Source organism: Cyprinus carpio, chromosome B7 (assembly GCF_018340385.1).
Source record: "Cyprinus carpio isolate SPL01 chromosome B7, ASM1834038v1, whole genome shotgun sequence".
Lineage (NCBI taxonomy): Eukaryota > Metazoa > Chordata > Actinopteri > Cypriniformes > Cyprinidae > Cyprinus > Cyprinus carpio.
The window spans coordinates 10545280-10569407 of record NC_056603.1 but is presented as its reverse complement, the minus strand read 5'-3'; the positions used below and the strand labels follow the sequence as shown (position 1 = coordinate 10569407).

Below are 24128 nucleotides of genomic sequence, written 5' to 3'. Positions count from 1 at the left end.
AATAAGCCTTGTTGTGCATATGGAAAATATGTGACGTTCTTAATCAGCAAAACTGAATACATAATTTATTTTTGTAATTAATTTCTTTCTTTTTAAATCAATAAATTTGTTAGTGCATTTAAAATATATTTTATTCATATTCTTCATTATCACTATATTATTATATTTTAGGTTACGTTAATATCAAATTACTATTTATTATCCATTTTTAAATTTAGTAGCCTCTTTTATCTGTTAAAAATTACAATCGCTTAACATTTGTATCAAAGAAAAGCCCAGAAGTATGTCTTCTTTAGGAAACACATCATTTATTACAGAAGCATAACACTCCTAATTCTTCACTGGAAATGTAGGGCAATAATCATGCCAGGTCTTGAAAATCTACGCTAATGCGCGCGCATGGAGTTCCCCATCATGTGTTGCATGCATGGCTGTATGAGAACTATTTTCCAGCGTGACGTTGCGCGTCATCTGACCAATCGGTGGCGAGCTGAGGCTGATATTAAGAGAAAGTTTACAGTGAGTGAGGGTTACACGGTTTTTTTTTTTCATTCTCACTGACATTTCCACTCCGAACGGGATTCAAACGTGACACACAATCTGGACTCATGAGATCGTTTTAATTTATTCATTCGCAAGGGCTTGAAACAGCAGGATATTGATCAGAAATCAGAAATATCCCGGTAAATAAATAACAAATTACCCCACCTTTCCCCAAAAAATCAAAAAAAAAGGAAATGCACGGTCTATCTTCATTAGGAAAATATGCTACGTTTGGTTGCGTCTAAAATTTGAATCTATGATATATATATATCACAAACCAACTAAAAGATACAAATGATATACATTTTACAAAATATTTAGATTGGCTCATAGTGAAACTAGTTGACGGATATAATGTTTGCATATGGAATGGTTATTTACACATTTCCATTAAATTTAATGAATCGCGTTAATTCATTATTGCAGGTATACAGCTACAGTACACAAATCACCTCAAAATGTATTTTAAATAAAAAAAAAAAATACTTTTATTAGATTAAAAACATCTGCCGCTCTAAAAAAAAAAACAAAAAAACATTTTTTTTTGCTTTGACTGAAATGCAAATTATAATGTGATTAGTAGGCTATGTGAAAGAAGAAATGTAGAAATTTAAAAATTGTCCCAATTTTCCCAAAGCGGTTTGTTTAAACATTTTTATAAATAATAATAATAATTATGTTATATTTGGTGTTTTTCTAGCCTATTATAATTTAATGTTAAACAAGTCTTTTTAATGTCAAACAAATTATCAAAACGTAGGCTATAAAAAATAAATAATAGAATAAATAATTTAAATAAGTATTACATGAAAAAGATAAAGTAAAAATTGAAATTGGTGGTAAGTAAACTTCTTTGGCCGCAGAACTTTAGCCTGTGCCTATACTGATTTATATATCTTCTTTTTATTCATTAACTCTTTTGTTTGTGTTCTCCTGAAGACTGGTGTCAGGCCCATTCCCTCCCCTCGTTCTCCTTTTCTAAAAAGTTTCCAGAAGACACAGTGACCACTTTGCCCAAGAGCGAAAAATTAGGGATTACTTTTTACGACTTTGTATTAGCAGTTACTAATCCCAATTGGGCTAATTGCTTTGCGTGTGAAATTGCTATCTGCAGGGTCCATGTGATGCGCTGGGGTTGTATGGCCTGGAGGGTGATGCCCCCTGAATTAGAGCACATCCTAAATACACCTCATTAGCACGGAGAGGATTTACAAGTTATCTAAAGGAGGAATCAACAGCCAGGGCACAATTACAAAGCTCAGGGCATTCTTTTTGTCGACCATTTGGAACAATAAAACTGGGTTAGTATGCAGAGCAGTGTCTTTGCAACTTTAGAATAATAGGCTACTAAAAAACAAAAAAAACCCAAAACGGAACACATTCAAAAATGATTTTTTTAAAGCGGATTATTGAGCAATCGGAAAAGACCAAAACACAGATTAGAAGAGGTATTTTTTCCCCTAACTTTGCACACGTCGGGGAAAGTAAATGCAATGATAACCGTGTCTTTTTTTTAATCCCCATGTTTCGCACTCTTGTACAAACCGGCTCGTGTACACTCGCGACTCGAGGTGCGACTGTACAACCGAATAAGTGAATATGCGAGACGGGCCTCGTGGTGCTCAGATAGATAGATAGATAGATAGATAAATGCACCTACTTTTCATCAATTTTTAGTTTAGACATAGGCTATGGAAATAGTATCTAAATTTAAGATACAAAAACACCGAGTTAGATTTTTTAAATTTTTTTTATTTATTTATTTATTTTTTGAAGATAGACTTCAACGTGATGGCTTATTTACTATAGCGCATACATTAACAAAACGTAACATGCACTATCCTGCTTGAGCTAATTTACCTCAGGGACCCGTCAGTTCCTCGTGACTTTATTTTATTTGCGCCTTAAAATCACACACCACCACTGTCGCAAACATAAAGCACTACTAGACAGAAGTCTTCAATGTTTGCCAATCCTAGGAACAAGCTGTAAAATTAGTGAACAGTGAAATTAAGAGAAAAAATCCGGCCACGTGGACACGGAGCTTACCTCCACGCGCAGATACGGTGCAAAAGCGCGTGAGTGTCAACAAAAGCACGTGGAGATTGTTTGCGTTTGTTTTAGCCAGTTGCACCAGGGACCATTTGCAAGTGCACTTAATGCACAGAGCAAACAGGTTCTCCTTTTGAATTCACAGCTGTCAACAGGTCGCTTTCTTGTATCAGTGTCACGGAGGGCCAGATCTCTCAGGACCTAAAAGCCTCAAGCAGCAAACAATCGCTCAGGAATGGCCTATTCAGTAAAAACGCAGATTTTCGAGGTAGAATTGCTGTAACATTTTAAAGTAGTGTCCACTTGACACACATTACACGTTCAAATAATAAAGTAATAAAATATAGTGTCAGAAACCGCTAGTAAACTCACAAACAATTACAAAGAAACGGCAAGTAGCCCAACACATTGAATTAAACGCTAAAATTGGGAAAAACCGTAAAACATAGGTCTACTACATAGCCTAATCGGTCTTTTATTTTTATAACTTCGAAATATCTTTTTTAAATATATAATTCAAATAGAATTTGTATTATTCAATAGCTGCTTATGTAAACACTAGCGTACTGTAAACCGTGAACTGAGTTATATTCACACCTTTGAGGGCCAATTGTAACGAGAAAACACATAAGATAAAAGAGAGAAACACTATTAAAAACACTAAAAGTTTTCTTTTTTTTTCCTTCTCCTGAGTGAGCTCAAGCCCAGTGGTGAGATATAAGCAGTGCATCTCACAGAAACAGACTGAAGCAATCCAGCACCATTGCATATAAAGCATAAAGCAATATTGAGTGAGTTTGAGAGGGGGCGCTCAGCATTTGCATGCGCGGACTGATTAGCTAGTTGCTTCAAAAGTGGCCTGTTTTCTGTTCTGTGATAGCAGAGGTTCAGTGCTTCTCTAATGGCCCGGTAAAGCGCTGCAAGCGGGAACAGACAGACTGAATACATCAGTACTATCACCAATCAGCATAGGTGTGTTCAGCTCCGTCTCTCTCTCTCGCGCGCTCTCTCTCTCTCTCTCTCTCTCTCTCTCTCACTGTGTGTGCCTTCACTTTCTCACTCTCCCTCTCCCTCTCTCACTCACTTCACATGCGAGCACACACACACACACACACACACTCTCAGTCCCTGAGCAGTCCTGACACCTCCGCTCACTGTCAATCTGTGTCTCCTTCGCAGGGAATTTCCTCCCAGTAAGAGGAACGCTGGAAACAAATATTCTGAGAAGAAATTACTACTGGAGACCAACTGTTTATTTCCCAGTTTCACCAGTTTGCTCGGAAGGGCTCAGGCGGTGGAGCAGAATGCCCCAAAAAGGTGAGTGCGCGTATTAAAACTAAAAGTTAGTTGTTAGTATGGTATCCAAAATTTTATTGAAGTGACCCACCACATTTTAATTAATCATTATTGATGTTGAGATTACTATTAGTGGTGTTGCCGAGTAATAAAATAAAAACGTGCTCGTCTTATTAATAGTTTATATGCTAACTCAAAAACTAAATAGCCTAACTAAATAAAGCTGCGCTCTCAGATTCTGCTGTATTTGTTTCTGACTACTTTTTAGACAGAAACGGCTGTATGTGGATAAATGTGTATCTATGAGAGGAAAGTGTTAGAAGTCACATTAGGCCCGAACAGTGTTTTTTTTTTTTTTTTTTTTTTTTTTTTTTTTTTTTTGCGGAGCACGGGAATGCAGTGACCCGTTGAGGAAAGGTGTCAGTTTAATTCATCAGCCGAGTGCCTTCTTAAAGATTTGCCTGAATATCACGAGGACCTGCTGGTTTGTTATTCTTTGCATTTTAAGAATAGCCTATTAATATATAGAGTTCACGATTTTTAAACATAGTCCAGATATTATAGTTCATTATTATTGGACAAATGCACCGTCAATACTAAAGCTTTTCACTTAAATATGTTAAATAGCCTATCTAGCTTAAAAATAAACATCAATATATCGCCCGAATGAAATGAACTAAATAAAATTTAGTAATTCACAAAATTTTATTGACATTAAATTCTTTAAACCATAACAGCGGTCTCGTCTATTTTAGCATCCAGCATAAATTTACCAGGCCTGCTTATTCTACTAAATGTACTTAGTTTTTCTACGGCATTAGGACGCTCAAGTCCTCATAAACATTGACTAAATAAATGTAGCTCCAAATAACAAAAGATTTCCCCATCGATGGCAGTATAAGATGATTAGGGCATGTTAATGTCAGATCCTTCAAAACTTCCCACTGCGCTTTTGTACACATCCAGATGCATGTCTGAATGTGAATGATGTTTATGGAGAACACTGTTTCCTGAATAAGCATGTTTAATTAAAACAATTGTAGTTAAGGATTACACAAACGAAAGAAATGCAGATGAGATCCTAGTTAACCTCATAAACAACAACAACAGCCTCATACGACGTTAGATAAATCATTAACGAGAACACGCAGAGTCTCAATGCATGCGAGTGCGTATTAAAAGAGCGCAAAACAATTAACATTTTACTGTAATTAAGAGTGATTAAGAGATTTAATCGGCACATTAGGGTTTTAAAGGTGTTTTGAATTGCGGGTTGTTTCAATTTTTACGCAACTTCTTTTTTTTTTTAAATGAGTCTTGTTATATTCATTTCATTTCATTGTATTTTTTATAGATACGACAATATCAACATTGATGAATGCACATTTTGTACTAATGACATATTTTATGAATAACAGCCAACCCCTAAACATTATATATTTAAATACATACTTAAAAATTATGTAGCCTATTTAAAAATACATTTAAAATTAGAAAATTAGGCAAAAATATTTAAATTGCATATGTAAGTAGTCAAAAGTTTATACTTCGTTGTAAATTAAGAAAGTGTAAGAGTTCATGTAAGAGATTACTGTAAATAAAATTTGGAGAAAAAAAATCAATAAAATTTTGCAGGAAAAAAAAAAACTTTTGAACACTTAATTTAAGTGTAAAAGAAAGCGTATTAACGTTATTTAAATGTACTGATAAGTTAAAGTTGAAACAGCGTTTTACATGTTTTACATGTTAGATGAACATTTTATCGGGCACTAGTTCTTCAGTCTTGGGAAAAGGGCGAATGGAAACGGACACACCGGTTTTGTTATTTCAGCGTCGGGAGAGAAAATGAAACGAAAGACTTTCCTTCCCTGGGCCCCTTTTTAGCAATGTCACTGAATAGATCCTTTATTGCGATTGTTTTTTCCCAATTGAGCACCCTACTGGGCTGTTGCATCCCTTTACAATCCCTAACAACCCACACTCATTACACAAACACCTCCAGATATTTATAACGCGAAATTACTTTTCTATTTCCCCAAACAGCACCAACAGAAACAAGCATTGGGGTTCGGGCACCGGGGTCATGGCCGTCAGGAAAGTGACAGTACATGTTGTGTGTGTGTGTGGATGGTCGTCTGGGGGGCAGGGTGCCTTCGGCTCTTTGTATTCGGGCAAGTATTGGTGCGTTTGGTGGGAGGTTGTGTTGCTAGTTGCAGAGGCCGAGCTGTGCTGGCTGGGTTTGGGTATAGAAGGTAAAAGAGGCGCATTGTTGAGCTCCAGCAGGCTTTGTTGGATCCTCTCACCCCTTCCACTTTTCAGAGCACCGATGCGAAGTAGACAGAGAGTGTCACTGTACACTTTTGATGGGAAGATCTAAAAAGGAACATCTTTTTTTACAGACCACCAAGAAATTGAGACGCGAAAACTATTCTTTTCTCTATTCTATACTTTTATATTAAATAGCGCAGGTTAAGTTTTTCCATTTCATGTGCCAAAAATAAACAAATGGCAGGTGCAAAAGGCTGCGTAGCCTATAAAGTACCTATATTAAAAATAAATAAATAAATAAAATAGGCTTTGTATGCATTTAAAATAGGACTGGATAAAAGTCATTCGCACTAATATTACTCTTTTGCTCTATTCTAGGAATGATCTAAATAGTCAGACGCAAATGAAGGGCTAAATTGTTTTAATCGGACAGTCAACTCTGTTACCAGGCAAGTTTTTAATGCTGAAATTCCCCTAGAAAGGATTATTACCAAATACATAATTTGACTCCTTTAGAGCTGCATCGGCCGTATATGCAACGCCGCAATTGTTGCAAAAACTGCAATAAAAAAAAAAAAAAAAAAAAAAACCTGGATTTCACAACTAACCCTATTTATTTTCTTTGTCATAAACAGAATACCATAACCAACCCACGTGGGAATCAGGAGTGGCGTCCATGATGCAGAACAGTAAGTGCAATTCTTATTAAGCCACTCATGTGTATTTTCTTATTAATAATGATAGCTGTTAATTCCATGGTTGAGTGTTTTATTTTCATCTACGATTAAATTAGAATTCCATTGCATTTTTGACTGGAAACAAATATTTGACAAAACATGCTAACGTTTGAATTATGGTAATATTGTGAAGCGTTAAAATGCGAATTATATTTTCCCTACAGAAAATTCCAACACTTTTTTTTATTACTACTTCGTGTCGATATTTAAAAGAAAAGCTATACGGATACAAACTGCATTTATATGTCAAGCATAAATAAATGAAAAGCTGATGGGGGAGGATATGTTTATTTATGCTTAAGTTGGTAATAAATAAATGCAGCTCTGTCTGGATTAATGCAGAAAATAGTTGCCAACTTCCACAGAGCACTTGACAGTACCGAAACAGCTAATGCACGAAACGGGACACGCGAAATAGTTTGATGATTCCAGGATGTGATTTCAGGATTTTCCGTGCTTGCTTGAGGGGGAGAAAAGAGAGTTATGTTATTCTGTAAACGGCACAGCATCACTTAGTTTATGCATTTGTCTCTTGCGGTGTAGCATCAGAGGTCTGACATATGATAAATGCTTCTGGAATTATTTCTTTGTGATTATGTAATGTAATTATACATTGGTCAGTCATATGGAAATATAAAACAGACCTCAAATACTGAATAATAAGATATATCTGTAGAAAGATACAGTGAGGAATGTGGCAGGATATTTTAAAATATATGTAATTAAATGTAAAAATACATATCACATTTAAATGCATGCACCAATTTTATTTTATTTTTTTAAATCTCCAATTTGGCCTGGATATTTAGGATTGATTTTCAAAATTCACAACATATGTTTCCCTATTAGTAGGGGAGCAATAAAAATACAAGTCTCATTATGACAGTCCTGCACCATGGGGAATTATATGATTATTAAGACTTAACCTTTGAACTGTGAAAAGACAGGCCAGGTCATGTTTCTCTGTGATGGTGACATCAATCAAATGGATTCATTTGATAAACATGCACGGCTTCTTACATTCAAGAGTCTATTAAATCCAACTAATCCAGGAATTACTGAAGAGCGAGAGGATGACAGTGATTATTCCACTGGATTTGGACAGATTACCACACGTTTGTTGTGCAGTATCAGTGCTTAAATAAATCAGGTTCTTTAAAATTAGTCCAGTTAGATGTGGTATTTACAATTTAGGGTTTTAACTGAACAGGTTTTTATTCATGACATGCCTGAAAAACCAATGAGTTTTAAAAGCTCAGAACTGCACAGTTTCACTTTTTCCCCCCCACTGTTTCAAATTTAGAGGCTCTTTTCAATGCATTTCCCACAACAGGACTGTAGCAGATGTGGGGTTTGTTACAAACAGTACGACAGACTGAAAAAAAAAAAAGCTTGGTCAGTTTTATTATGTTTAGAAACATGCACGCCTTTGTCCTCTTGCCCATGCATTGCCCCTATAGCTAGAAATAAAACAATGCCTCCCTTGAAGGCAACAAGAGAAGAATCCAATTTTGTCTGATATCCAAATACAGACAGAAAGGGTCGTTTTATCATGCTACTATTTGTCGTGACGATGCGTTTTTCAAAAGCAGAGCAGTGTCATATAAAGTGACAGTCCTGCCACAAGTACTTCAGCTGATCTTTTCAATGAGCCTTCCACGCATGATCCGAGGCGACCTCCGCCTATTTCCAGAAATTAAGCTCAAACTTGACGTGCAGCTAGCTTTATTCTAAAGACAAATGTCAGAGAGTCTCATCATATTTTCCCCCCTCTTCTTCTTCTATATTTGGAGCTTATTTATTGCTCAGGAGCTCGGGCTCCTGCAGTCAGACGAGAGAGGAGCAGAGAGCTAGAGCACACACACACTCCGGGGAGGCTTTGCATAGGGATTCGCCTCAGTTTTTTTGCTCGCTTTGAATTGACTTTTCATTGGACTTTCACATCGCATCAAAATACACCGAACTGGTATACGCTTTTCATATTCTTCTGAGCTTTTCTTTAATATTTAGTTATTTTACACATTGCTGCAATGATGGAAAGCATCACTGTCGTATGCTTGGTCTCTTTCAGACTAGCTGTTGTACTTGAATGCCGACGGGTTCTTATTTATTAGGGATTTGTTCGTGTGGTGTGAACGAGAGTTTCCAAACACTGGCGCACGGTCTTGCGGAAAGCTGTTCTCTTGAGGACAATTTGATTATGAAATTTCGGTTCACTTGAATGCAGATGTTAAGACTCAGGTCATTTCATAAGTCATAAGATTGTGTGCGGCGATTGATTCCAGCCTAGTGCATGACATTCAAATGTTGATTTACAGGGCACAACGACTCGTGTAACAGCTTTCAAAACTGTTGGTTTAACAAATGCAAAACTTGGTTTGGATTATTAACGATGGTCAGATAACGTTGATTATTAATTGAAAAAATAATGATTCATTTTCCTTTGTTGGTCACACAAAATATATCACATGACTAAATCACCAGTGAATTTTTAAAGGTCAGATCAGATAGCTTAACAGATGCACATTTGAACTTTTTCTGTTGTATGTTTAAGATATTTTAAATTTAGAGGCTCTTTATTATTCATTTAAAAAATGCAAGTTTCCTTTGTTTGTCAAGCAACAAAATGTATTTAATGTGCAATTATTTAGTTGTTATTACACCGTTATTAATTTATTATATTATATAACATGGACATTGTGATGAAAAATACACTTTTTCAGTCTCATCTGACTCGGTTTGTCTGTAACGCTGATCAAAGAAAAGCTCCAAGAAGTGGAGCTTTATTCTGCACAATGGGACACCTATTGAGGGAATGTTTTCGAGGGGAAAGACGAGCCAATTTGTTATGTCTCCATGTGCCACAGGTCACAGTGGCGTCAACCAGCTCGGCGGGGTGTTTGTGAACGGCAGACCGTTACCGGACTCCACCAGACAGAAGATCGTAGAACTCGCTCACAGCGGAGCACGACCCTGCGACATCTCCAGGATTTTGCAGGTGACCGTGAAGCCCATTTGTACATCCACAAACTTCATAGGTGCTAGTGGAGGAGTCAAAATAACAGCCACTTTCAATCAAGTAGTGCAGCGAAATAAAACGGATCACAACAATAAAAACATTATGTATTCAAGAATGTGCTATTCATTTGTATTGCGCAGCAAACAAACAAACACTAACGTAAAGTGTGACCCGAAACGTACTGAAATCGTCCTAGCAATTTTAAGGCATATTTTCTGTGTTCATAGAGCCATGATGATGCAAAAGTCCAACTGGACAATAAGAACGTAAGCGTATAACCGTTTGAAGTACATTACATTATTTCAATTTAGTCTTAAATAATGTATGTGAATTGTGTATAGCTGTCCATTCAGGTGTCCAATGGGTGTGTGAGCAAGATTTTGGGGAGATATTATGAGACCGGCTCCATCCGACCACGAGCCATCGGAGGCAGCAAACCGAGGGTAGCAACGCCTGAAGTCGTCGGCAAAATAGCACAGTACAAGAGGGAGTGTCCCTCAATCTTTGCCTGGGAAATTCGGGACAGGCTGCTGTCTGAGGGGGTGTGCACCAACGATAACATACCAAGCGTAAGTGCAAATAATGATTCATTTGCATAGTTTAATTGTACAAACGTCATTGTGCACTTCTTACGTCAATAAAAAACTTGTGCTTGCAATAGATACACTTTTACATTTATACATATTGCTTGCAAGAATATACAGGATTATAAATACAAATAACATTCATGGAGAGAGCAACAGTGAAATAATATGCCACTTTAAGGCTGAAACACACAGCACTTGAGTGACGGTCTGCTTTATACCTTTCAGGTGTCATCGATAAATCGAGTCCTACGCAACCTGGCTAGCGAAAAGCAACAGATGGGTGCAGATGGCATGTACGACAAGCTGAGAATGCTCAACGGGCAGAGTGGCACATGGGGGACACGCCCAGGATGGTACCCTGGTACATCTGTGCCAGGACAACCAAATCAAGGTGAGACAGTCTAAAAGCAATAAGAGCATCACTGTCAGTTGGAATAACAATAACACATAATCAAAACAAAAAGGAACAGCAACAACAAAGAAAAAAATAAATAATAATAATAATAATAATTTTAATATTTTAATGTTTTTATATATTTATTTTTATATTTTAATAATAATAAGAGTAATCATAAAAATAACAACATTTAAACAACAAAAGGCACAGGAACAACAAAACAACTGAAGAAAATAAATAATATAATAAATAATAAATAAAAACTGCAAAAAAACACAATTGATTAAGAATAAATGAATAAATAAATTTAATAATTATTAATAATAAATTAATGATTATTAATATACATTTTAATATTCTAAATAGTTTTGATAATAACAACAACAACAATAATAACAGCATCAGTATTTCTCATACAAATAATAATTATTTCTATTATTTTTACTATCTCATATTCTTTTATAATTTTTAAACTGAATTTATGGCAATATTCAATATAATAAATTGTAATATATATTAAACTATTATCACTAATTAAAAATTGAAAAATGAAACTATAATGTATATTAAACTTATTACTAATAGTTTAGTAATATACATATTAAACTATAGAGTATATCTATATATAGTGTATAATGATGTTTATATTATACATTATTATTAATTTAGCATAATAGTATTTTAAGAAACTCTTTACGATAAGCTTTCATTTAACAACAGTTATCTACATTGGTTAACGAACTAACAATGAAAAATACTCATGTATTAATCTTATTTAATGTTAATGTCAACATTTCCTCATACTTTATTAAAATCAAAAGTTGTATCTGTTAATATTATTTAATGGACCTGTGCCGTCATGAACTAACAGCAAACAGTTGTATTTTTTTTTAAATAACGTTAAAAAAGATGAATACTTACTGTGAGAAATGTACTGCTCATTGTTAATTAATGCATTTACTAACATTAACTAAATGGAACATTATTGTAGAGTGTTACTGTATTTTATTATGAATTCATAGTATTAATCTATTTCTACTGAAAAAGTGTTCGAAATATGTGAAATATAAAAAAAAAAAATACATTTGCAGTCATTAGGTCTATATGTCAATCCATCTGGAGACACATTAGATTAATATACAAAATGTAGAATAGCATGCCACTGGCAAACTTAGATGGGAAAAGGCCACTCATTAATTGAGGAGTTAGTGCTAATTAATCGCTCATTTCAATACGGCTTCTGTCTGGCTCTTGGATCTGCGTGACTAGGAACAGAGTTTTCGGCGGAGGTGTCCATGCTCAACCACCTGCCCCCTCCCCCTCCCCCTGCCCTCCACATCATTTGCGCCCCATGGGGAGTGAGAGAAAAGCACTGCGCGTCCCAGGACAAAAGATGTTTCTGTCACATGCAAGAATTTGTGACAGGCACAGCTCTGTCTCTCTGTAATTGCTCATTAGAGGTTGCTTTTTTTGAAGGAGAGAGAGAACATGTACAGGCTTTTGGTTAGAGGAGACAATGAAAAAAAGTTTAGCTGATGAATAGTTAGTTTCTAATCAGGTTGATGAATCCGAATCCTGCGTGTGGATGTTCACAGTATCACAAACCCTATCTGAGAACATTAATATTTAACAAGAAAAATGCAAATGATCATTTACTAAATGCTAGTAATTCACCCCTAAAGTTAAATTACTCACCCTTATGTCATTACAAATGAAACTGATCATACAGGTTCAAAAGACTTTGAATGTAGTGTGTAATACTGTATTGACAATTGTTATTGTACTTTTATATTATAATTATATTATTGTGCTGTTATTGTAAATTTATGTTATTGAGCTTAATGACTAATAACAGCATACAGGTTTTTATATAGTTAACTAAAACTGAAGCCTTTGAAAACCTTTTTGTTACTTGAAATAAAATAAAAGTTAACTGAAATACAATCAAATATTATAAACACACACACACACACACACACACACACACACACACACACACACACACACACACACACACACACACACAAAACCTACTAAAGAACAAAACAACAAAATTACTAAAAATGTTAAATTAAAAACGAAAACAGAAAATCTAAAAATAAAAACTGATTCAAAATATTAAGAAAAACTATTAATATCTATCAATGATAAAAATGAACACTGGTTTGAAATGACAATTGCGAGCATTTTTTTTTCCCCATTGCATGTTAACTATTGCTTAAGTTTATCTCTCGCAATTCCGACTTTTTTTGACAGGATTGCGAGATATAAAGTCAGAAATGTGTGATATAAACATCCAGATGTGTTAAACAAACTCATGGTTGTATGAAAATGTCAGAATTGTGAGCTGACATTTTTTCTCATAAATAGGCTTTATAACTTGCAATTGTGAGTTTATATCTCAGACATTCTAAGATAGAGGTTAGAACTGTGAGATAAAAATCACAATTCTCTTTTAAAGTTGTATATTCTGTGGCGGAAACAAGCTTCCATGTTAACCAGCTAGTCACTGCAGGTGAATGGACTTGTTCTGATTGGAGAGACTTCTCTATCCCATGCTAAAGCAAACAAAGGTCTTTCAATGGTCATCTCCTGTTGAACGTATAAATCCTAACTGGCGTTTAACAGGCCCGGCCTGGGCTTCTTTGATTAATGACAGTGGTGTGTAGAGGTTAACATACTGAACTGAAAGCTCTGTTGACTAGATCCTTGTGTTATACAATGCTGAGCACTGCACGCCTCTCTTTTTGTTGTTCCTTTCCAATTGTGCCCTCGGGAGAATTTGTGCCTGACGAAAAAGGCCTGGCAGCCCATCTCTGTCTGCACAGTTTAATGGTTCCCTCATTCTTCTGGTGGTATTGTGTCATAGAGAAAAGCAGCTCTCTATTCAAGTGTTGGTGGTCACCTCAATAGGTCCCTGGACACCCATACGGTGAATAGCACTAAGAATGCCTATACATTATATGTGCTGCGTATGAAAACATCCAAGGGAGCTTGAGGATGATTCAATGTGTTTCTTTTGGCACTTTGTTAAGGAACTATGCAGTTGATGCTGACAATTCCTGCCCTGAATCTAGAGGCGTATTCACAACAAAGACAAATTATATTATAAATAGTGCTGTCAAACGATTAATCGTGATTAATCGCTTTCAAAAGAAAAGTTTTTGTTAACGTGTGTGTTTACTGTGTTTATTTATTATGTATATATAAATACACACACGTTCAGTATACATTTAGAAAATATGTATACATGTATATATTTTATATTATATATAAATATATTTTATAAACAATGTTTTTGTTAAATACATGCACGTGTGTGTATTTATATTTACATAATAAATATACTCAGTACACACTCATATATTATGTTAACAAAAACTTTTATTTTAGATGCAATTAATCGTGATTAATCATTTGACAGCACTAATTATAAAATAACAAAATAAAATAGTCTAAATTATAATATATTCTAAATCATTCATATATATATATATATATATATATATATATATATATATATATATGAATGAATTGAAGCTAAATAAGAATCTTAAACTTATAAAAATTACTTAGAAATTGCTTTGGCAACTAACTGAAATACATACGCCTAAGTTGTAGTACTAAAACTAGAAATGAAATAAAAATTAAGCTATATAGAAAAATTAAACTTAATGATAATAAAAATAAAAAATGACAGAAGCACAGGTAACACTTTACAATAACATTCTATTTGTAAACATTAGTGAATTGCATATTATTTAACATGAACTAATGAAAGAAAAAATACTTTAAACATATTATTCTTAGTTAATGTTAATTTCAGCATTTACTAATATATTATTAAAATCAAAAGTTGTACCTGTTAATACTATTTAATTGCCTTGAGCTAACATGAACTAACAAATAATAGCTTTATTTTTATTAACTAATGTTAACAAATATTAATAATTATAAAACAAATGTATTGCACATTGTTAGTTAATGCATTAACTGGCATCAACTAATGGAACCTTACTGTAAAGTATTACCAAAGCACATAACAAAATTTACAAAACTTAAGCTAAAATGAAAAAGAAAACATTAAAAGAAAATATACTATAAATAAATACTATAATAGTATATAAATGTTTCTAAAATAACACTGATGCAACATGGTTATGACTCAAGGTTATGAAAATATGGTGTGTTTGTGATCTACAATTCTACATTTCTTTCATCTTTTTTTTGCAGATGGTTGCCAGCAACAGGACAACGGTGGTGAGAACACTAACTCCATCAGCTCAAACGGCGAGGATTCAGATGAGACTCAAATGCGCCTGCAACTGAAAAGAAAACTGCAAAGAAACAGAACGTCGTTCACGCAGGAGCAGATCGAAGCCCTGGAAAAAGGTGAGTGTCAAGTGTAAGCATTAACAACAAATGCCTTTCATACCCAGCTGAGGTACAGTACACAGAGTAACATGCTTTCCCATCGGTTTTTAGAGTTTGAAAGAACCCACTATCCAGATGTTTTCGCAAGAGAAAGACTTGCAGCAAAAATCGATCTTCCGGAAGCTAGAATACAGGTGAGAAGATTAATGCAACTTTAAAACCATGGCATCTACAGCATGTTGAGTGTTGCTATTGTTTACATCTGCTGATCTTCTCTGTGCCGCAGGTATGGTTCTCAAACAGAAGAGCGAAATGGAGGAGGGAAGAGAAGCTGAGGAACCAGCGACGACAAGCCAGCAACTCCTCCAGTCACATTCCCATCAGCAGCAGTTTCAACACAAGCGTCTACCAGGCAATCCCACAACCCACCACTCCTGGTAAATGACACACCACAACCTAAACATACAAGACATGCAATAATGTCTTCACACCAAAGTCCAAATGTTTTGATGCAAACCAGATTTTAGATCTCTTTGACACAAATATTGTACAATTGATGTCAATTAATTCAAATTCAATTCAATTAATTTTATTATGAAACGTAAATGAACATAGCTTTGAATTATCTACTTGAGTCATTTAGTTGCATCAAATTTGGTGAGCAGAGGATTTACTTTTTGTTAGATTCCTTTTCTCCTGAAATAAGTCTTAAAAATATAATATAATATAATATAATATAATATAATATAATATAATATAATATAATATAATATAATATAATTATTTATTATAGTTTTATTTTATTATTCATATTAATTATATTTATTTTATTATTTATTGTTATATATATATATAAAATGTTTTCTATGTGTACAAAATATAATAATAATAATAATAATAAAATACTTTGTCATTTACATTGAACTCATTGTTAACTAAAAAACTAACTAACTAAATAAATAAATAAATATTAGTTTAAAAAGCAAATAATATAATGTAATTTAATTACTTATAATAGTTTTATTTATTTATTATTTATAGTAATTATATTTGTTTATTATATTATTTATTGTTACATATATTAAATGTTTTGTATGTATACAAAATATAATAATAATAATAAAATAATAATAATAATAATAATAATAATAATAATAATAATAATAATAAATACTTTGTGTCAGTTATTCAGACTGAACTCATTGTTAACTAAAACAAAAATGAACTAAACTAAAATAAATCAATAAATAGTTTAAAAAGCACTTCAACCATGATAAACTGTTTTTCCATCATTTTAAATAATTTTGTAGTATACAAAACATCATCCTTGGGTTACACAAATATTGTTCAACAAATGTTGGATGTAGAACAGTTAAATTCAAAGTATTCAATTTATAACTAAAGAAAAATAATTTAGTTGTGTCAAACTTGGTCTTTTGGTAGATTCACTCCAACTATAATAATCTAAATCTTTCATAACTAAAGGATGTAATTTTTGAGTATGCTATATTTACTTGATAAAATGTATAAACCATGTGATTTTTTTTGTTTGTGTCTTTTCCAGTGTCCTTCACAACAGGGTCAATGCTAGGCCGATCAGACACGGCTCTGACCAACACGTACACGGGTTTGCCTCCGATGCCCAGCTTCACAATGGCTAACAACCTGCCTATGCAAGTGAGTAGCGTCACAAACACTCGTTTCCTTGTTTCTTGTGCTGTGTGTGATGCTTCCCTAAGTGTCTCCCATTCCATCATTTAACTCAAACTCCTCTGTGTTATGGATACTAAAAAGCTATATATTTATATACCTATATTCTTGTTTTTTATAGCCAAGCCAGGCATCTTCCTATTCCTGCATGCTGCCCACCAGTCCGTCCGTGAATGGGCGAAGCTACGACACATACACACCCCCTCATATGCAGGCACACATGAACAGCCAAACAATGGCAACTTCTGGTACCACCTCAACAGGTAGGCAGAATATGTTCATTGTGCATTTAACGAACTCGCCCTTGATTAACTGGCACATTTATACTATTGTTCAGAAGTTTGGGGATAGAAAGATTTTTGATTCGCAAGCAACGAACAGCGAGGATAAATTACATTAACTAAACTAAATAAATAAAGTATACAGTACTTTATTTATTTAGTGGAAGGAAGTAGACAGTATACAGACATTTATGATGTTACAGAAGATTTATATTTTTAAATAAATGCTTTTTTTTATTAATTATGAAAGCAAATGTTTCCACAAAAGTATTAAGCATAATAATAATAAGAAATGTTTCTTGAGCAGCAAATCAGCATATTAGAATGATTTCTAAAGGATCATGTGAGACTGTTATGAGTTATGATGCTGAAAATTCAACTTTGCATCACAGGAATAAATTACATTTCAAAATATTTAAGAAAAATTAAACAGTTATTTTAATTTGTAATAATGTTTCGCAATATTACTAATTTTACTGTGTCTAATAAATTTTGCCTTAGTGAGCATAAGAGACTTCTTTTAAAAACATTAAAAAATATTTTCAAATCTTCTTAAACTTTTGAACGGTAATGTATATGCATATGCTCTTTTACCAATTTATTGTTCACATTTTATATTAAATTGCCCCTAAAATTCTATTTCATTTTAAATGCATGATTTTGTGTATCAAAAATTGTTTCTTTGTTTCTTACCCATTTTATGTACCATTTTTTTCCTTCACAGTCCCTTTCAGTTAAACATAATTTTAAAATATAAAAAAAAAGCCATTATAAAAGAAGCTTTTGTGCAATGGAAAGATTCCATGGATCTTGTCTGTTTTACGTTCACTGTAAAAAAATGGCAGTGAATTTAACGGTAAAAGACTGTAAAAATGCTACAGTAAAAACCTGTTAAATGGTTAACGGTAAATTCCCCTACTATATACGGTGAATAACCGTAAATTGACATTCCCTGAATTCCCTGCGTTACATTTAAAATTTTATGTTTTTTTTTTGTTGAAATAACTAGGTTTCTTCGTAGTTTTTTTCTTATCAGTTTTGTGTATTAGGGTTGTGTGTTACACCTAATGTTTTTAAATGAATGTTTATTGCATTGTACAGTTTCATGTGTGTTATCGTGATGGTGTTTAGTGTCTGTGTGAATGACACTGTGCACCTTCTATATATGTTAATATTTAAAAGCTGCTTGTAAAAGGCTTTGGTTCATCAAGTGACTTTCTCATCACCACCTGCATTTGGTGGTTATCAGTGTATTACAAAGGTACAAAACAGATTTCAATACTTCAATAGTTTGGTATATTAACATTACATTAGTATCAGTATTTACCTGTAAATTTAAGTTTAAACCGTGAAACCTAAAATGTTGCTACTGTATTTTTTACAGTAAAATTCCAGCAACTACAGCTGCTGTTTTTTTACTGTAAATTTTACGGATTTTTTTTTACAGTGTTGAACCATCAATGCCAATATAGAATCTTTATATTAATAGGATTGAAAAAGCACTTTACTTAATGGACAACACTAACATCTCAATCCAGGTTCATACATAACATCAAAGCTTAAAGTTTGCAAACGAACATGTTTCTGACCTATATTCAATCTCTATTTATAGGACTCATCTCCCCTGGAGTGTCTGTCCCTGTCCAAGTTCCCGGAACTGAGCCAGACATGTCTCAGTACTGGTCAAGATTACAGTAAAGAAAAGAGTTACTTCGCCCTTTGACTTCCACGCAGAGACTAAGAGAGAACCTGGACCTCTGCAGCAGTATTTCCACAGACACACAGACACACACAAACAAATACCAGGACGAGGAAGCGTGTGGACTCTTGTCACGGTCTGGAAACTTTGCGGCACTACCTTTAAGAGGAACAGCGGATGCTTAGACTTAACGGAACAAAAACAACAAACCTCTGCTACATCCACGATTTTTTTTGTCGCATTTGTACATTGCCATTTACAAGTAAAGACGAAAAGACAGTTCAACAGCCAAAAATATGCTGGTCTCGCATCCATTTGAAATGGCGGAGAACGATATATTGTGACTGTTTTCTAATATCAGGATTACGGATCAGACTTCAGGCCCATATCAAAGCAGTGAAGCAGAAACATACCAACAGGAAACGCCTATATTTCAACCCACAACGGCTTCAATTAATAACACTATTGTATCTAGAAAAAGGAACAACAGCCATTATGTAAATTACTGAGTACTTTATAATTACATATAAGGGTTTTGAGTTGGGTAGATGGATTCTTGTGCTTGATCATTTGACGTCAGAGGGAAGGGGCAGTTATAATACGGTAGACTTTGCCATCAAAATAAAATTCATTCTGCTACTGTCCAGTTGTAAGTATTTGTTCTCCCTAGAAATTTCCTCCTTTAATTATCGCGGAACATAAATATATTCTCACTTTTATTGCCCCTGAGAAAAATCTATAAATGTTTTATACAGATTTTCATGCATCGTTAAAAAAGGAAAAAACAAACAAACAAACATGTCTTTAGGTCAGGTACATGATGTCTATTAGGTATAGTTGTATTATAGTGTCCTACGGTCAAATAATTTTGTGAGACTAGACATATTTAATTCCGATAATTATGATTAAAAATGCTTGACAGAGTTTAAAAAAAAACTAAGTGTTTGGCAGTTGTTTACAAGTACATATCAGACATTAACCATTGTTGATTGTAAAAACAGACCAAAGCCTTTGTATTTCATCTATTACACAACAATCTTAATCTTCTCTTTTTTTATCGTTAGTCTTGTGTTGCGATACATTTTGTAAAGGAAAAAAGTTGTTTTACATTCTAGTACACTGGCTTCGACTACATATGGCTGCAGCTTAATCACGCAGTCCTTTATTTATGATCGACAACCATTTGTGGTTTTAAAAACATGTTGACATCTCTTGAATTCTGCGTTTTTTGTTGTGTACCTGAAACATGAACACTTGTAATGGTTTTTGTGTCAGAGCAATGCTTTGGAAAACGAAAGGTCTACCCTGTCTTGCAGATATTTCAATTTAACTTTATTTAAAAGCTTTCTAAATGTATTTTGTGGAAACCATTAAAAACATTTTGTACAGTATACATTGCTTTCTCTGTGATTTTCCAAAAATGCATAACTTTTTATATGACTCCTAATGAAAATGAGCATCATTTTCAAGAAAATCATTTAGAATTGAAAACATTTATTTTTTCATGATTTTCCAAAAATCATTTAGAATTGAAAACATTTTTTTTCTTCGTGATTTTCCAAAACTGCAGAACTTTTAATACGACTCCTAATGGAAACAAGCATAATTTTCAAGAGAATAGTTTAGAATTTAAAACATTTCTTTCTTTCTTCATGATTTTCCAAAAATGCAGAACTTTTAATACGACTCCTAATGAAAACAAGCATAATTTTCAAGAAAATAGTTTAGAATTTAAAACAATTTCTTCGCGATTTTCCAAAAATGCAGAACTTTTAATACGACTCCTAATGAAAACAAGCATAATTTTCAAGAAAATCATTTAGAATTTAAAACATTTCTTTCTTTCTTCATGATTTTCCAAAAATGCACAACTTTTAATACGACTCCTAATGAAAACAATCATAATTTTCAAGAAAATCGTTTAGAATTTAAAACAATTTCTTTGCGATTATCCAAAAATGCAGAACTTTTACTACGACTCCTAATGAAAACAAGCATAATTTTCAAGAAAATAGTTTAGAATTTAAAACAATTTCTTCGCGATTTTCCAAAAATGCAGAACTTTTAATACGACTCCTAATGAAAAGGAGCGCTATTTTCAAGAAAATCATTTAGAATTGAAATCATTTCTTTCTTTCTTCATGATTTTCCAAAAATGCAGAACTTTTAATACGACTCCTAATGAAAGCAAGCATAATTTTCAAGAAAATTGTTTAGAATCGAAAACAATTTCTTCGGGATTTTCCAAAAATGCAGAACTTTTAATACGACTCCTAATGAAAACGAGCGCTATTTTCAAGAAAATCATTTAGAATTGAAAACATTTCTTTCTTTCTTCATGGTTTTCCAAAAATGCAGAACTTTTAATACGACTCCTAATGAAAACGAGCGCTATTTTCAAGAAAATCATTCAGAATTGAAAATTTTTTTTTCTTTCTTCATGATTTTCCAAAAATGCAGAACTTTCGATAAAACTCCTAATGAAAACGAGCGCTATTTTCAAGAAAATCATTTAGAATTGAACAAAATTTTTATTTCTTTACTTTTAATACGACTCCTAATGAAAGCAAGCATAATTTTCAAGAAAATTGTTTAGAATCGAAAACAATTTCTTCGGGATTTTCCAAAAATGCAGAACTTTTAATACGACTCCTAATGAAAAGGAGCGCTATTTTCAAGAAAATCATTTAGAATTGAAAACATTTCTTTCTTTCTTCATGGTTTTCCAAAAATGCAGAACTTTTAATACGACTCCTAATGAAAACGAGCATCATTTTCAAGAAAATCAATCAGAATTGAAAACATTTTTTTCTTTCTTCATGATTTTCCAAAAATGCAGAACTTTTAATACAACGCCTAATGAAAGTAAACATCTTCAAGTGAAATCATTCATAATTAAAAACATGACCATTTAAAGTTGCACCAGCACGTCAAAACCCCTCTCTTCTCTCCACATACCTCATAACCACCAAAGAGCTGGTGAACAAAGGCACCAGCCGACTCCACACAACTCAGACATCACAAAAACACACCACAATAGAACAGGCCTATGCCATTCAACACTGCCAGCTCTTGTTTTGGTAGAGTTACGATGCTCTAAAAGGAAGAAAAAAAGCGAGTGAGCATGGGGGAGGAGAGAGAGGGAAGAAACGAGAAGAATAAAGCGGTCCGAGTGAGCGGAGGGAGAGATGGAGCACTTGTGTGGCAGAATGAGTTATTTTGCTTCACTTGCTGTCTCAGCGGGAGGGACGCCGAGGGAAAGTGTCCTTGTGGAAAGGTTTTTGGGGGTGGTAGGTTATGGGTCAGGTAGTGGCTTATGGGACTTCAGGACAGCTCTAGTTTTGCTCAAACACACCTACAAGACAGCAATGGAAAGTGAAAAAGGATGGAGACACCTCAAAACACAACTAAAGCCAAGTTATACTTGGACAAAGCTGTTATATTTTATTTGCATGTCTTATAATATAAATGCAGTTTTGGGCTCAAATTAATTGATAAACTATGTTTGTTCTTAAAATATATTCATGTGAAACCACATGACTATTTAAGATGATTAATCATGCTAACAAACATGATTAAAAATGAATGTGAATTTAATCTTAATCTCAAAATAAACTAGAGTAATTCATAAAAATAAATCCATCATTTTGGACCAGAGCAATAAACTCTCACTAAAAACTGAACACTGATACAGCGGTGTCTGTTCACAGACAAAGAAAATGAGGCTATGAAACATTAACGGGTGTATAAAAACATATCTGGCTCATGAATATATGCTTTCACAAGCAGATTTATTCAGAAGCAGAAATGAATAATTTGTGCAGCAATTTTTACATTACGAATACATTTCCTCCCAAAGGCAAGCAGGGTCATGTCAACTGAAATTTATGTCGCAATATTATAAATGCATAAGGATCTTATTATAATTCAATTGTAAATGAATGCAGTATCTTATTGTGGAGCCTGTTTAAGAAATAGAGAAAGGAGATATTATATTACATAACATAAGATAACATTACATAATATATTATTTTGTTCATGGTCAGTATTAAAAAACATTGTAAAACTTGAAAAACAGGTCACCTTTCACCCCAAAAGGGAGAAAGACATATATATTTGTGTCAAGAAAAAGAAGCTTATATTTTTAGGAAAATTAAGTTAAGTGACAATTTATGCATATTTTCCTTATAAACTTTAATTACTTTTATGTATTCGGACATAATTACAAATAATTACCATTATTCTGAATGGTGATTTTATTTACTGTAACAGTATTACAGTGTGTAACTGTAAATGGATTTGTTTTTAAACAGCAGGAATTAAGTGCAGTACAACAAATCTTACTATAATGAATGCAAACAATTTAAGTGTTGTTTTTATACAAAAAAAAAAAAAAACTTGTAAACATGGTTGAAAAGAACATGGCATGGCAAAATGACAGCACTTAGCAAAAGAAAGAAATGATGTGTCAAGTCCTATTTTTATATATATTTCTGCTTTTATTACTTGTATCATGAACAGGACAACATTATGAACCAGAAATAATCAAAAAGCTTAAACGGGGGCGTCAAAAATATTTTCTGCCACAAACCTTTTTTTGAACGTGAATAAGAACATGACATTGTTTACATTTTTGGTTGAAACTTTATTGACACCAAATATTTATTAGCTAAGCTAATAAACATCAGGAAGCCATGACGTGCACTGAAAAGAAACTGGTAGCCAAACTACGTTATCGTTATTTGCGTCACATTCTCGTTTTATCCAAAGAATGCAACAGGTACTTGCTAGGTGTTTGTGACACGGAATATCACGGTCTTGTATGCTTCTCCATGTTAGTAGTTACTAAACGTTGCTCCATTTTAATCTCATTCACTAATCATGAGAGTAAGTGTGTCAGTGCAGGTGTGACCTAGTGCTGGCGTAGTGTAGCTCCAGCGCTCTCCTGCCCTTCAACATCACGGGGGGTAGACGGTGCAGGAGGAATGGGAATACGCTAGAAATCTAGGTGCTTGTTGCCCATGGCAGTGCTGCCACATCCTGCTGCCAGTTCTGCTTTACTCACTCGACTCACCGTCTCTGACAGGTCTGGAGGCAAATGCAGTCTCTGAAAGAGAGAAAGAGGAAGGCTGAAAGAATAATTTGGAGGGCATGGGATAACGCTA

General features: G+C 33.7%; 2 protein-coding genes across 6 annotated transcripts in view; one reads left to right on the top strand and one right to left on the bottom strand.

Moving 5' to 3' along the window:
• Positions 1 to 530: 530 nt before the first annotated feature.
• Positions 531 to 20354, top strand: LOC109103971 (paired box protein Pax-6-like). Of its 4 annotated transcripts, none has more exons than XM_042727202.1 (13): positions 531 to 683; positions 3775 to 3912; positions 6795 to 6848; positions 9764 to 9894; positions 10143 to 10181; positions 10269 to 10484; positions 10728 to 10893; positions 15133 to 15291; positions 15385 to 15467; positions 15560 to 15710; positions 16838 to 16950; positions 17105 to 17246; positions 18877 to 20354. In XM_042727202.1, the coding sequence occupies exons 2-13, from the start codon at positions 3900 to 3902 to the stop codon at positions 18960 to 18962; spliced, it is 1353 nt and encodes a 450-aa protein (XP_042583136.1). In that variant the 5' UTR covers positions 531 to 683; positions 3775 to 3899; the 3' UTR covers positions 18963 to 20354. The 4 variants fall into 4 exon arrangements, with proteins under 4 accessions (XP_042583136.1, XP_042583138.1, XP_042583137.1 ...); XM_042727203.1 differs by lacking the exon at positions 531 to 683 and adding an exon at positions 3413 to 3567; XM_042727205.1 differs by lacking the exon at positions 531 to 683 and adding an exon at positions 6538 to 6608 and having other exon boundaries at positions 3666 to 3912.
• Positions 20355 to 22743: 2389 nt separating this feature from the next.
• Positions 22744 to 24128, bottom strand: part of elp4 (elongator acetyltransferase complex subunit 4) — a 60825-nt gene continuing 59440 nt past the window's right edge. The window contains exon 9 of one of the 2 annotated variants that reach the window (XM_042727200.1): positions 22744 to 24070. In XM_042727200.1, the coding sequence (XP_042583134.1) occupies positions 23960 to 24070 (111 nt within the window). In that variant the 3' untranslated portion in view covers positions 22744 to 23959. The remainder of the gene's footprint in view (positions 24071 to 24128) is intronic. The other variant, XM_042727199.1, reaches the window with a different exon arrangement.

Excerpts from the sequence above, each read along its gene's own strand:
- LOC109103971 (XM_042727202.1), top strand. Across the intron at positions 9,895-10,142 it reads ACATCTCCAGGATTTTGCAG|AGCCATGATGATGCAAAAGT; the intron begins GTGACCGTGAAG and ends CTGTGTTCATAG. Across the intron at positions 10,182-10,268 it reads TCCAACTGGACAATAAGAAC|GTGTCCAATGGGTGTGTGAG; the intron begins GTAAGCGTATAA and ends CTGTCCATTCAG.